This window comes from Lipotes vexillifer, unplaced genomic scaffold, assembly GCF_000442215.2.
Source record: "Lipotes vexillifer unplaced genomic scaffold, Lipotes_vexillifer_v1.1 scaffold450, whole genome shotgun sequence".
NCBI classification, from domain to species: Eukaryota; Metazoa; Chordata; class Mammalia; order Artiodactyla; family Lipotidae; genus Lipotes; species Lipotes vexillifer.
Window position 1 is genome coordinate 473,561 of NW_006794180.1, and position 15,487 is coordinate 489,047.

General features: G+C 37.0%; 1 protein-coding gene across 2 annotated transcripts in view; it reads right to left on the reverse strand.

Moving 5' to 3' along the window:
- Positions 1 to 5,734: 5,734 nt before the first annotated feature.
- Positions 5,735 to 15,487, reverse strand: part of RELN (reelin) — a 519,560-nt gene continuing 509,807 nt past the window's right edge. Inside the window, exons 64-65 of one of the 2 annotated variants that reach the window (XM_007467058.1) lie at positions 11,949 to 11,954; positions 5,735 to 6,860 (exon numbers count right to left, since the gene is read on the reverse strand). In XM_007467058.1, the coding sequence (XP_007467120.1) occupies positions 6,764 to 6,860; positions 11,949 to 11,954 (103 nt within the window). In that variant the 3' untranslated portion in view covers positions 5,735 to 6,763. The remainder of the gene's footprint in view (positions 6,861 to 11,948; positions 11,955 to 15,487) is intronic. The other variant, XM_007467059.1, reaches the window with a different exon arrangement.

The following is a 15,487-nucleotide window of genomic DNA, read 5'->3' on the forward strand; positions in this document are numbered from 1 at the left end:
CCGCCGCGCCGCGCCGCGCGACCCCTGCGACCCAGAGCCTCCTCTCGAACTTCTAAGGTGGAAGGAAAGCCACACCCCGCGCGTGCAGCCCAGCAGTGCTGCGCGAGCCACACCCACGCTCGTCTCCCGCGGCCCACGGACTCCTCAATATGGGATTCGTGCAGTAAACAGAATAGATAAGCGAGAGTATTCAAGCGGGAAACATTTCATTGCTTACTGTCATTTTTTTTTTTAATGAAAATACCCTAACAGATATTTCAAAATACACTCATTATGGAGACTCACATTGACACAGGAACAATGACAATACTGAATTGACAGTGCAGTTGCTTTGTTTTGTTTTGCGGTGCGCGGGCCTCTCACCGCTGTGGCCTCTCCCGTTGCGGAGCACAGGCTCCGGACGCGCAGGCTCAGCGGCCATGGCTCACGGGCCCAGCCTCTCCGCGGCACGTGGGATCTTCCCGGACCGGGGCACGAACCCGTGTCCCCTGCATCGGCAGGCGGACTCTCAACCACTGCGCCACCAGGGAAGCCCTGTTTTGTTTTTTAAAGCTTTCACGAATTGCCTCGGATGAACACTACCTGCAAACATGCGCGACGGATTCTTTCCCAGGCATTCGAGTTAGAATTTACAAATCAGCTTCTGTTTTTTATTAAGTAATGCAACATAATATGCAATTTAGGAGAAAGGAATATAAATGGAGGGGAAATGGAGACTGGAAAGAAGGAAGGGATAAAAGAAGAAGCAAAAAGGGAAGGGAAGAGCCTGTTTTGTTTTTAACACCTAGGATGAAAGAGAGCACCGTGGCCAGAGTGCACGAATCCAAGAAGGTGAGGGGTAGAAATGATTTCAATATAAAAACTTTCCTCTGGCTTTGTCTTAGCAAGGATTAGGGTTGGTTTATTAGGGTCATTTTTTTTTTTTCTTTCTGCTTTTGTGCGTTTCCAGAGTGCATACTGCTGTGACACATATGATGAGCTAGGTATTTGGCAGCGGGTCTTAAAGCTGAAAAGCGCGCTTGGAGACCCAGTGGCGTCTGAGCAGAGGCCGTGTATCACCCTCGCAGCGCGGGACGGGAGAGCTGGAAATTTCCTCTCTACTCCATAGGAGGGCACTCTCGTCAAGAGCACCACACCAGACTGAGAGTCCTGTGATGAGGAAGTTACTGGTATCTCGGCCTGTGTGTAAAACCAATTTTGCTTTTCTTCAGGCTTTGATCATCTCTGAATAAATCCTAACAGAGTGAGATACTGAGAAGGAATGGGATTCCTGTGACCTGAATTTCTGTTGTCGTCCATTTGACACTGGTCTTTGCCATCTTAGGACATCACCCTGTCACCCACAGGTCCTGCAGCCCAGTACTTAAACTATAATGTACATGGGAATCACCTGGGGATCTTGTTAAAAATGCAGATTCTGATTCAGTCGGTCTGGGTTGGGCCTGAGATAGGCACTTCTAACAAGCTCCTAGGTGGGGCTGGTGGGCCGATTGGAGGACCAAATACTGAGTAGCAACACTGTAGACAGGTGGATTATAAACTATTTTTGGAAGTAGTGCTCAGGTACCTAATATAATAACAATTGTAATAGTAATACTGAGTAACACTTATTCAGTGCTTGGCACATGTGCTTGGCATTGTGTTTACACTGTATTAACTTATATCACAACAACTTTGTGAGTTAGTGCTATTGTTTCTAGTTTAGAGATGAGTTTACTTTCAGTTTGGTGGCTTGATTTAATTTTTGAACTTGCAGATTAACATTGACCTCCAAAGTGAAAGCTATACAAATGTTAATAGTCAGAGAAATGTCTTCCCTCCTTTGTTCCACTCATGCCACCCAATCCCCCCCGGGGAGTAACCAACTTCATGATTTTCTGTCTTATTCTTCCTGGTTTCTCTCCATAAAGCTAAGCAGGTATAGCTATGTGTTCTGTTTCCTCTTCTTTCTTAAAAGAGTGACTGTAAATGCTCTTTTGTGCTTAGCTTTTTTCACATTCCAATATCTATGGAAGTCACTCCATATCACTTCACAGAGATTATCCTTTCTTTTTTACAGTTACATAATACTCCATTGTGTATATGTACCACACTGTGTTCAAACACTCATGTATGTTTGGATTATTTATATAGTTTCCAACATTTTATAGTTATAAATATTTTATTACAGTTAGGAAATTTAGAGGAAGACCAAATAATCAACTTCGAATCATCTAAACTATGAACATGAAAGAAATTACATTAAAATTAGGAATGCCTGGGTTTCTTCAGTGTTTAAGGGAGTTTAGTTTTTGTTACGATGATTGCAGAGGTGGTGAAAAGTGCCTGACTCATCATAGTATGTCTGTTTTCCATGATAGTAACATTAAAGGATTCTTATAATAATTTTGCTGTAAGTTAGTTTACTGTCTCTAGATTTACTGAGGCAATATTTCTTACACACAGTTTCTGTGCCTTTTTATTATTCACATGTATATCCATATATTATTCAACCAGTATTCTCTCCATAAAAGTCATGTTTCCAGACTTAACTTCTCTTTCTCTGCTGTATTGGTATGGTTTCTGGACACTGGAACCAGGGGCTGGAATAAGGTAATAAGGCCGCTGGAGAGAGGCAGACTTTCCCGTTGTCATTGCATGGTCTTCTGTGTCTATAAAGACAGCATCCATTTCCATTCATGTTGGGTTTAAAAATACTGTAAAAATTCATTTATAATAAGCACCCAAAGGACTAAATAGAAGATACAGTTATGATGACAAGCTCCTCTCACCTCTGAACTGGAATTCTTTTAGTAACAGCTATTCTTTTTCTTGTCCTTCTGCACAGTAAATAAACACAGTCACTTTTTGTATTTACTACTATATTTTGTATGTGAAGCAGTTTGTAGTTTCTCTAGAGAAGTATGAATCCTTAGCAACATTCTTATCAGACAACTTAAAATTATTCCTCAGCTGTTGTCCCAAATCTACCTGTTAATTCCAGTCTCCCAGCTTCTTTTCTTAACTCCAACCCCTCTCCACACTTTGGTCAGAGTGGACTTATCCCGGCGCCTCCTGGGTAAAGCTGAATTTTGTTAGTTTGAGAAAGTACTCCCCTTTCCTCCCTCCTAAGGCCCCCAGCAACCCTGGACCCTGACGTCTCTCTAGGCTGCTCCCCAGCGCCCCTCCTCAAATACAAATGAGCTTTGACTCCCCCAAGGAGCCAAGATGCTTCCCGTCTTTGCATTTTTGCACACGCTGCTCTATTGCTAGAATATATTTCCCCATTGAACCTGCCTGACAAAGCCTATTTATTCTTTTCTTTTTTTTGGCCGTGTCACGCAGCTTGCGGGATATTGAACCCAAGCCCCCAGCAATGTGAGTGCCGAGTCCTAACCGCTGGACCGCCAGGGAATTCCCTATTCTTTTTTTTTTGCTATAATATTTAGATCCTCACATGAGAACAGAAATATGACAAGCCCATGTGTACGCACACAACTCATTCAAGTCTTAACATTATATTATCTTTTGACTTTTAAAAAAGAAATAAAATATTTTAGATACAATGTCTTCCACATCCCCCACTCTGATCTTATTTCCTCACCCGAGGTAACTACCATCATGCATTTGTATGTATCACTCCCATACATGCTTTTATAGTTTTGCAACGTATGCATGTATTCATAAACAATATACAGTATTTGCAAGTTTTAATATTTGATAAATGGCATCATACTACATTTATAATTTTGCAACTTTTGTTGTTATCGTTAATAGGTATACTCTAAGTTTATCCATTTTCACCACCAAACAATGTTCTATTATGCAAATAAATCACAATTTATCCATTCTCTTGTTGATGTACACTTGGATTGCTTCCCATTATTTGCCAAGTACAAATAATGCTGCTGTGAACATTCTTGCACAAATCTCTTTGTGTATACATGTGAGAGTTTTACTATGGTAAATACCCAGAAGTAGCTTCGTCATGCTGTATACACAAATACAATTTTTACTGATTTTGTAACCTATTCAATGTTACTGATACTATACTACTCTCTACAAAGATTTGTATTAACCGTATTTTCTTATTTTCAGTATTCTTGATGTCCGAGCATCTGGGGTCTTGCTGACATATACAATTTGCTGTCAAAAATATCAACTGGAAAACATTAAAATGAATGGGTACATGTTTTAAGTGATCCCCTCTAATTCTTTCTTTAACCTTGGAACATAAGGAAGAGAGTGCTAGTGACAACCTCAGTTTGGGGAATTTTTAAAGTAATATAGGTGTTATTTCTTAGGTAACAGGTAAAATACGTGTGATATTGAATATATTTAAATTAGATATGAGTGTAGTTTACATTAAAATGTACAGTGAATAAGAGACAACAGTGTAGAAACCATGGAAACTTGGCCATACAAATACTTTTTATCAGTTACTAAAGTTTGTTTCCTTTAGCAAGATAAGTCAGTTGAGCCAACAATACTTCAATTCCTACTTTAACTGTGTTTTCAAATTAAATAAACCAATAGATGTGAGTCCCAACTTATGCTATTAAAATTTCGAGGAGATGAATTGGTGGGGAGTTCAAATCCTGTTCTGACGGCGAGACACGTGATGGGAGCACTGAAAGTATCTCAGCCGTAGGCAGGGGGTAGTTCTATGGCACATATAAGTTATTTGGAAAGATGAGGCTTTGGGGAAAATTCAACCCCTCGTACCAATGAAACAAATGAAACAAAAATACCACCAAATGGTGAACCAGCAGCAGACAATTTGTGAACGAAGAATCAACAATTAAGATACAATATTTAGAAATATTTATGGGCCACATATGCACCGAATTATACAATATGTCATATATTAGGTAGAAAAAAGAAGGCCTTGTATCTCCAAGGCAATGATTTACAATGGATTTGATACCAGACTCAAAATAAGATTTAACTAAACTTCTCAGTGAGATCATCCCTTATCGTTTCAATGGGAAATCCAATAATCTCCAATCTGATCATCCAATGAGAAATACTACTGCCATTCAGCCCTTTATTACCTGGGTATATTTTTTTAGCCCTCTGGAAAGCCAACAAATTCAACAATATCAACATATTTATTTTCTTGAAGATGTTAAAAACAAGCAGGGAGGGCTTCCCTGGTGGCGCAGTGGTTGGGAGTCCACCTGCTGATGCAGGGGACACGGGTTTGTGCCCCGGTCTGGGAAGATCCCACATGCCGCAGAGCGGCTGGGCCTGTGAGCCATGGCCGCTGAGCCTGCGCGTCCGGAGCCTGTGCTCTGCAACGGGAGAGGCCACAACAGTGAGAGGCCTGCGTACCGCCAAAAAAAAAAAAAAAAAAAAAAAAACAAGCAGGAAAAATGTCTCGATCAGCATTTTTATCCTCAACACTTATTAGCACAGTGCCTGTCAAATAGCAAGCACTCAGTAGATATTTGCTGAATGAATGCATGAGTACTTATTATGAGCTAGGCATTATGTCAGCAGCCAACAAAATTTTCAGGAGTTAAATAATTTTCAAAATTCTCTACTGGCTTTTCTTAGTGTAATTACAGAGTGAATAATAGAAAAAAACTGAGTAAGAGAAAAATGGCAACACTGAGAGTGTGGCTTCATAATTGCTATTATCAATGATGAAACAAAATAAAAAAACAGTAAATATATTTGACACTGTTCTTTCCAAACCTGACCAGGCTTACAAATCCTACAGAAAATTTAATTAACAGTAAATAAAGACAAATGAACTTCAAATGGCTTTTGAACATAATTTTTATTTAAGCACGGGCTTTTAGCATGGTTCACCCTAGAGTGCAACCTTTTCGTTAAGTTAATAGAGAGTTCAGGGCTACAGGGCCATTATAATGTTGCTGGTGTTGGTACAACTTCATCAGAAAGGTATGAATATGACCCGCAGGAAAAACAATCCACAAAGAGAACACAATGAAAACATCCACTGTTTTACAAATCACTCTGTTACCACAGACACAAAATGGCAGTTACTGTTAGTAAATCAGCCACAGAACACTTTAAAAGAATCTTTAGACAAGGAAATGGGAATTCCTTTGTGGGAGATAGGGTGTTCATCCACAATTTTTAATTAGAAAATATTTCAAGGTCAGGCATCTTTCTTATCCACAAAACAACGCTAAGCCAACATACATTTCAAGGGGTGTATTAAAGGAGTTACAATATCTTTACAACTATCTTCTTGAGTAGGTATTTCAATGAATTTTCTGCAGAATATAAGTAGCCTGAAATTCAGCAGCAAAATATTGCAACATAAGTAAATACAGTGTCGATGTGTTGTTATATTGTAGCAGAGAATACATAAAGGACAAACAATGATAATTTAATCATATAAAACATGATACATAGCTGAAATACAGTCCACTTAAATAGCTTTGTGACCAAGAACGTTAAATACTGTACTAAATGCCATTTTAAACATAAAATCTCTTAAACTTTTGTGCTTAAACTTTTTCTTCTGTTAAACTATTTCTTATTTTCAATACTGCCACTGTAACTGATGTTAGCACAGATCACAATTTGCACAGACACATCAACATGAAGACATTTACTTATGAGAAAATAAGTCACTTGTCATTAGTTCACAGTGTGGGAAAGTGGTGTATACTCAGTCTTGAGAAGGGCTTTCAGTTAATCACCAAGTCCTTCACAGAAATTTCCTGATATCAGATGCAGTACAAGATTTAAAGGAACGGAAAACAACACATCACAAGTTGGAAGGAAAAATAAACTTTTTGATTCCTCATGGGTATCGTCTAAGTGACCTTCGTCTTCTGTTGTAGAAGTGCCTGAGCCCATGTTGTCGTGAAAAATTCATCATGTAATTTTGTTTGCGAGTGCTGTTAAAATCAGAAAGGATAGAGGCAGGGGAGGGAAAGGAGAAAGAGCATGTAAGTCCCATCATTGAAAGCACAATCTAGGACCTTAGTCTAGGTCCTAAGTTACCCTGAGACTTATTTGAAAATTTTCAGGGTTAATAGGTCATGCTGACATTACCACCCCAGGACAGAAGAACTAAAGGCTGACACCTGAATTCACTGCCTTTGGCCTTGAAGAAATCCCCTTCTTTTCATGAGTGAGGTCCGAACCAGAAAAAATGTTAAATTCTCTTGATTCATTGCAAAAGTGGACTGAAACTTTTTGGATCTTTAATTTTATTCTTGAACTCTTTCTGAAAACATTTACTTGGATGGAGTTCATTTGAGACAAAGTGCGTGCTGTACCCATTACCTTATTTAAATACACCTTTAACAAGTAGAAAGCATAATTTGATTCTTTCAGCAAACATTTTCATTTAAAGCTTAAAAAGCAAAAACAAACAAAGGGAAAACAAACTTGTTATCTGAATCAGCTTGACCTTCCTATTTTATGCAGTCTCAGGGGCAAAATAAGGAAGTAAGTTTTTTTCTCAGAAGGTTGGATTCCACTGCCTTCCTCAAACAATAAGCAGCTTGGGTCATATTCTATACACATGGCCTTATGAAGGAGACAGCCCACTGAAAAAAGATCATAAAATACTAAGAAAGTGTAATTCAATGTATAGATGTAAATATATGTGTATATATTCCCCCCATGTATGTACATACACGTTCATGCATACATACTCTACGTGAAGCTGATAAAAATACTGAAAATGGATTTTAGGAGCCTGTAGGAATATGCATCATACTGGTAGAGACAGCTGTTAAAGTTTTGGTATGGAAAATGTAATTTTAAAAGGATCATTATCCATAAGGTCACTGACAAGAATCAGACTCCTTTCACACATGGACTGGAGTGACAACATGTCTCTATGTAGCACTGAAGTGTGGTTTTTAAGTGTGAGCCTCTTAGTATTTTCCAAATTCACTGAGTCTCTTGAATACTGTCTGGTCCTAAAGTCTTTTCCTCCTTAATTTTATGGGAACATAAAATGCGTATGGAGCAGGATAATGTCATGGGATGTGCTATCACCATGAAGGTCAGTCAATATGACATGAACTTGAGTCATGGTGAAGAGGTGGGAATGGATAATTTTGCACCAAGCAGTGTATTCTTCTGAGTTATTAATGATCAACAGACCAGGCAAGGTGTAAAATGATACTGTTTTACCTAGGATATTATACTAACACTTGTAACATACAGAAACCTTTAAAATAGGATTTTCTAGATGTTTGATCATTCGAAAAGAAAATTTATAATAAAATCTCTCAAAGGAAAATGCATAAAGTGAACTTCATCAGATATGTTTAATCAAAAAGCAATAGTATCTGTGCTGAAAACTTGATAAAAAGAAGACATGACATTGATATATATTTTGCAAAATAAAGTGCTAATAACTTTTCACCCTGGATTTCTATACTATCAAAATGCTAACTAGAAACTATAGAATGGAAACAAAATATACTCTGAAGACACTGTAGAGAAAAAGAAACAATCAGGTTTCGTCTTCAGGTAGCTTGACTATCCTCCTTGCTCCCCTGTATCAACCAAGTTGACCCGTTTCAACGTCATAGTTGAAGAAGGAAATGAATGTATCCATTATTCATTAGCTGCTATAAGTACTAGTTGCTGCCTATGTAAAGTCTAGTTACAAAAAACGGACAACGACCTAATGTACTGAACTAATCAAAGTGTCAGGAGAAAGAATCCTCTCACCTCTTTGGTCACAGAAGATTGGGACTGGCACTAGCTGTCTTCCTGCCAGCATCCTAGGACACCTTGTGGCCCTTTCTCTGAATTTCCCTGAGCTATTACAGTCGCCCCCTAAGCTAGCCTCCACATTCTCTCCCCTTATGAAAGAAACACCACTGAAAAGATACTATGAAATACTAAGAAAGTATCACCGAATGTGTAATTGTATGTACATGTGTGTGTGTGTATCTTCCCCCTCATACATACAATTAATTTTGCACACCAGTTTCAGTAAACTTTCCCTCAAATGCTGGCTTTATCTTGTTAAAAAAAAAAAAAAAAACCCATTCATAATCCTTGTAAGTCAACTTCGCCAGCTATTTCAAGTCCTCCACATGTTTCACCTTACTCTGTTTTTCAAGTCCTTTCATCCACTACACCTCACACAGTCATCTCTATTCAAACTCACCTTGAGCCCCTTCCATCTGCCTTATTGGACAATCCCCAACACAGCTTCCTAAAATTTCTACTTATTTTTCAAGTATCACATTTTCTTTCTTGCTCACCCCCTGCAGTAGGGATTTCCCCCCCTCCTGTGAACCCTCACACTGCTCATTTTCTGCTTTGCGTGGAGATGATTTGTGTTCACATCTTGGCTCCCCATGACTAAACTGCGGTGGGTGTCGTGGATGGGCCCCACTCCCTCCAGCCCCACATCATAGCGCTGAGCCTCCTGCCTGACCCCTGGGGGGTCAAGGCATGTTTGTTGAACTTATGGTGACTTACTGATTGGATTCCTGTTGTAAATCATTTACTCTTTAACTATAAGGAATAATTGCAAAGTTAAAGCAATGAAAATATTCTGTTGAAAACACATTTAAAGATAAAAGGTACTCAAAGAGAATTTAAAATAGTTAAAATATCTTACACGGAAAAAAGATAAACTCAGAACACTCAAGATATTTAGTTACCTTAATGTGACCGAGATGGACATGAAAGTGACCTCAATATCCAGGAACAAAGGAACATTTAATTTGAACAAAAAAGTTGATGTGCATGTTTAATGGCTTTAAAGCAACTTCTCCATATAACTATTTACTTATTATGGACTGATTTAAATTCTTCATTTTTGTATGTGAGAAAATAAATATTAACAGGTTGCAGATCTTTTAATACCTTGATGGTCGATCAGTCCAGCTTGGAAGCTGACTTCTACTTTAGGAGGCATTTTGATTCATTGGATACCCTTTAATTTTGAATACATTATCGTATCAGTAGCATATCTTTGGATCTCTGTGAACGTTGATATGCACTCAGCATTTGCTATAGATGTCTAGTGTTTTGTAGTCACATTAGAAATGGCCACATTTTCAAATCCCACTTGAAACTAACTAGTAATTTTGTTACGTAAAGCATAAATATCTCTGGAGACAGTTAAGTTGGAACCTAACAAAGCAGATTTTTCCAGTTCATAAGCTTTTGAAAATCAAGCAGCACGGGAAGCTATACCAAAGTGCTGCCTGCTTCGAGGACCATTTAATAAACTGACATGGTTATTAAACTTGTTGTGGCTCCTAAAATGTCTAAGTTGTAGGATTGGGCATTAGGGGAATTTTAAACAAGTTTAAAGATCTCAAGCTTATTATCTTTTTTTGTGAAGCAGATCTGAGAGCCTATTTTTGGTTTTGATACATGCAGATGTATAGTTATAGATAAACTTATAACCAAAATAATTAAGGTGTGGTATAATTTTAAGGATTTATTTCTTCACTGTGATTATAGGGGAAAGTATTTTTATTATAATTCCAGTGGAAGCAAGTAATATTCATCCCAAGGCATATCAACTACAGTACTTATCAATTTGCTTTGATTCTGAATAGAACTAGGTCCATTTATAAACTCCCATTATGAGTTAAGTCACTGAAGGAAGGGAGGATGACTTCTTGGAAATGCTAACTTAAATTTCCATTATCACTGAGGGAATCTGGGGACTTTAGACAGCATACGGAATAATAAAATGCTGCTCTGTTTCTGCATAGGAAATACGGATACTGCAAGTTTTTTAAGAACTAGTGACTGTCCTCTTGAACTGCTCTTCTGCACTGGAGCCACTATCTTAGGTTATTATTATGAAAAAATTTGACTGATTTTTAATTGATTCTAAAGGAAATGGGGAAGACAGAGACTTGGCAGAAGTAATTTGAACTCACAGAAATTTAGGCCTTTTTACTGTTCAGTAATTTATTTTTCATCAAAACAAAATGATACAATAAATAATATTTTATATCAATGCAAAAATAAGAATCCAGTAACTGCCATTATCTTTCAGAGAAATACTGATGAGAGTAGAATGGGAAGCTGCCACTGAAACTAATCAATGAAACTGCCCTGCATATAAAAAAGAAAGTACATTTTACTTTCAAGGCCATGTGTTTTCAGGAGGGCTACATGTAGATAAGTGTGGGCTCATGTATCTCACAAATGTAGAAGGTTTCATTTTTCTTTTCCCTGCTGAATGGGGATAGGAATAATATCTGATATTGTGTACCTTGGGGAATTGTAAGGATTAAATGAAAGCTTCTAGTAGAATATGCAGATGTTTAATAAATGATAAACATTTTACCTTCTTTCCTAAGTTTAAAGTATCTCCATCAGAGGACAAATGTAAATATATATTAAAGAAGGCCAATCTTACCTAAGGATGCCTTCTTTCCTAAGTTTTAAAGTATCTCTATTAGAGAGCAAATGTAAATATATACTTAAAAAGGCCAATCTTACCTAAGGATAGCATGTGAACTCACAAATATTATGAATAAACCCATTCCCTTTTGCCTGTTCGTTTATTAACTTAGAATAGAATTAAGAAGTCTAGGCATCCTCACTCATGTCCAGCACAAGAGATCTTTTGAAAGACACTGCATTTAATCAAAGCCCCTAGCTCTTTTCCACACATTTCTATTTTCACTTTCCCCTCATAACAAACTTATAAACTGTTAACATTTCAAGAGCACCTAACAAAATCCCAGGCACAGAGTCAAACATTCAAATGAAGGAATGCTGATTGGTACTCTAATCTATGCTCTTGGGCCCCGTATTGTATACATCAGAAAATTACCACAATTTGGCTGAACTCCGAGTTTACATGAAATAGGTTTCAAGTGTTCCAGTATATTTCAGTATCACATATAACTTTGCTTTCACAGGGTTTTTTTTTTTTCAGTTGCAAATGTCTTCTACAAAACTTCTCAGTTAATGTAGGTAACACTGATGAAACTATTAGTAAACAGTTCCCCAGAATTAGTAAGAGGACTTACCTTACTCTAGTGGAAAACCAATGACAGCAAATAATGAAATATAACACAAGTTAAAAAATGCCTTTCAACACATGCAGCACTGTGATTAGTCATAAAAGTCTGATCAGGTTTAGATGCGATATAGGATTTTTCATCTCTTTTGAAAATAAAAATTAAACAAGTTATTTCTTATTCTTCTATACCTAATATGTACATATATTTAACTTTTCTATGTAATGCAACATGCAATATTTGCTCATAACCGTATGTCAAGGTACGTGTAGCTACAGTACTACATTTGGCATAAATGTTGCATATTAAGTATAAATATGAAAGTAATAGTTTAATAACTACCATTAATTTTATTATTTGATTGTTCAATTATTTACATTTTAGAACATACTTATTCCTGCATATATTAAGGAATGGGCTCTTAAAAATATGTAAGTCCTCTATATCAAACAACACAATCAAATTTAATAAAGGATAAATATGCTTTGCAACAAATGTAATATGCTGTTCTCCATAAATCATTTGTGCCAAAAATGTGACAGTGTCTTGATAATGAATACATGAGGGAATGGCCATGATGGAACTCATATTATAAAATCTGATAAATGCCTTTAAGACCATAGTTAGCAACATATTCGTTTCCAATTCTCAGCAAATGTGGTAATAATTCACTTTTTAGTAAATCAATTCACAAAGGCTGACTCTTTACTGAGCAATTTGCTTTCAAGGTACACATGCAAAAATTGGCCCGCTTCATTGTACACATGACAGGTTGTGACTTAGACACGTACACAGGAAATGTGATGTGTGAATGAAATGCATAGTTGGGTGAGGGAGATTCTTAGGGTAGAAGGATGAGTGCCCAGCAATAAGACAAAGGATTCCCTTTTATCCTAAGAAGAACCCCACCAGCATGGATCTTGTGAGGGATCTGCCCAAATGTATTCAAAAACATTTACTGAAAAACAAATATTCTACACTAGCCAATGAATTCAGAGAAATTAGGTTTCTGATGCTTGATTGTCAATGACTGTGTTAAGCTGCATCACTCAGACTTTACGGATGAGGACTTTTTTTAAGCTAGTGAGGCTGGAAAAAAGTGATCTGTCAATTCAGTTCATCTGTTCTGTGGCAGATTAGCAAGGGCTTATCATCATGAAGTGCTTTTCATGTGCAGGTTCTATTGAAAAACATCATCAGAGTGGGGAGATTACACTCTCAAACAAGCATAAGGCATAAGTGACTTCGCTTGTTAAATGCTAAAACTGTGGTTTTTATCTTTACGGTGTGGGGCTTATTCTGTATATCCATATTTATGAAACGCAAATCCTTCTGGATGGAGTATTTTAGAATTAAACCGTTAAATTAAAAATATATTCTCTATCTTGCTCATTTAGGATGCACTCCTAAACTCTGAAATATTTTCAAAAGTGCTACATTTTTTTCTCATCAAACTCATGTATCTTCTTGGTTAATATGGGCAGTACTGAGGTTAGACTCAAGATACCATGCGTGACCACAGTTTTTCTTTCTAAGAGTTTTTAGCATGTGTCCTTAGTGCACATGCACAAAAGCTAAACTATGGTAATAAAGCTAGATTAGGGCCAATCTTTACTCAGAAACGAAAATATGTTCTAAAAATGTATACCCCCAACCATTGGTTGCAAAAAACATATTAGTTGCCCTATCTGTGGCATTCAATTAGGCAGGGCTTGTATCTCTTGAGATATGCACCTCAGCCTCCTGTTCCCTCCACACTTAAGGAGTTAACATTATTAGTTCCTATAACTAAGTGTTATTATACAAAAGTATAGTTAATTAGGAGGATATTTTGAATTTAATAGGGTTTTATGGGAGTATTCCACCTCTCCATTTCTAAATATACCTCTACTGCAGCAAAGTTATAATTAGTAATATTTGTGAATTGTGACATGAACCTTGGCTGGCTTCTTTGTGTTTTACTTGGTTGCAAGACACTTGGAAACATTATTATATTTTATTTTTCTGAATTATCTGGAACTTCATTTTCAAGCTCATCAAATGAATGAATGAAAGTAACTTGTTTTGTAGAGCTACTAAGGGCATAATAACTAGCAAATGCCTTAAAACTTTTTGCGACTCTTCTGAAAATAAGCAGTTTGAAAGAATACAGTGGCATAGAAATATTAAATCCTAAGACAAGAGCAAAACATCAAAAACATAGTTCTGAAAATATAATTTCTTTGTACCGTATTTTTTAAACAACTCATTGATTGAACTCAGCTTTATGAAGTATTTCTTCTTTCCAAAAAAGAAGGAAAACAAAGTGACTCCTTTAGTTTTAACAAATTTTAACATATTATATATATATATATATACACACACATATTTATATAAATATATAAAATTTTACGGTTACACGTGTAAAGTTATAATTTAAAATTATTCACCAAAAGAAGACTGAATAAAACTCAAGTCATGCAATATTCTGCATGTGTGGCAATGCTCTTTTCTCATTTGAAATGTTTTAGTGCCCTGAGACTTTGAAACAATCATGTAGAATAAGAGCAGACAGGTGCCTACGTGCTAAATTCTTCGAAGTCTTAAAATTCTGGAGATGGAATAAAAGTGAAGTCTTTATAAATACAGATTATTGCTCCAGAAAAATACCAGAAATGCTAGGTTTCTGGTATCTTATATAATCTGACCTTGACTCTTGTAATAATATCATGATTCTGGTTACTGCTTATAAAAATTAATACCAACAGCAGGTATACCAGAAGGTTCCCTGGGGAGCTGTGTGGTGAGAACCTCTGAGGCAGCAGGTCAACTCTGTTCTGCTCCCAAATTGTAAAGGGGTTATTTTATACCAGGGAGTATATTTGTACTTCTGACCCCACCTACTCTTTAATCTTAGTACATGGGAGGGAACTGTGGTGATGATATGCCTTTGAAATCCAAAATGGATAACTGCAATTGCTTGGTTGGATGGGGAGATAAGAAATATCGTTTCAAATACATGACATGTTAACAATTGTATCTACCCAAGGTCAGTATTAGCATCCTGCCTTCTATTGAGGACTGTCAAGCTTTGAACTTTCCATAAAAGTTGGTAATGCTTTGTCAGGCACAGGAAGCCCCATTGATGTAAACTGTCTTGGCAAGAGACTTGAAAGAAAAAAACTGGTTATTGACTCTAAATTTGATTCTCAACCAGTTTATTAGAATGAACTGAGGTGCTTTTAAAAAAGACCGATGCTCAGGTCTCACTGAAGATCAATTTAAAGCAACTAACCCGTAGGTATGGGCATGGACATTGGGACACTCATTGGTGCTTCCAAAAGCTCCTAAGTGATTCTGACGTTCAATTAGATTGAGAAGCGCTGCTCTGAAAGGAAAGTAGCCAGAGCATAATGGCTAGAGGGTTGGTTTTTGGTCTGTCTGGATATCTCTCTCTCTGAACTTACCATACATCATTCGTTTTAGAGCCCAGGTTAGTCTATTCTCCTGGAATAATGCAGTCTGAGGAAATCAAAATCTAAGTAAAACATCAGCCTCATAATATAGAT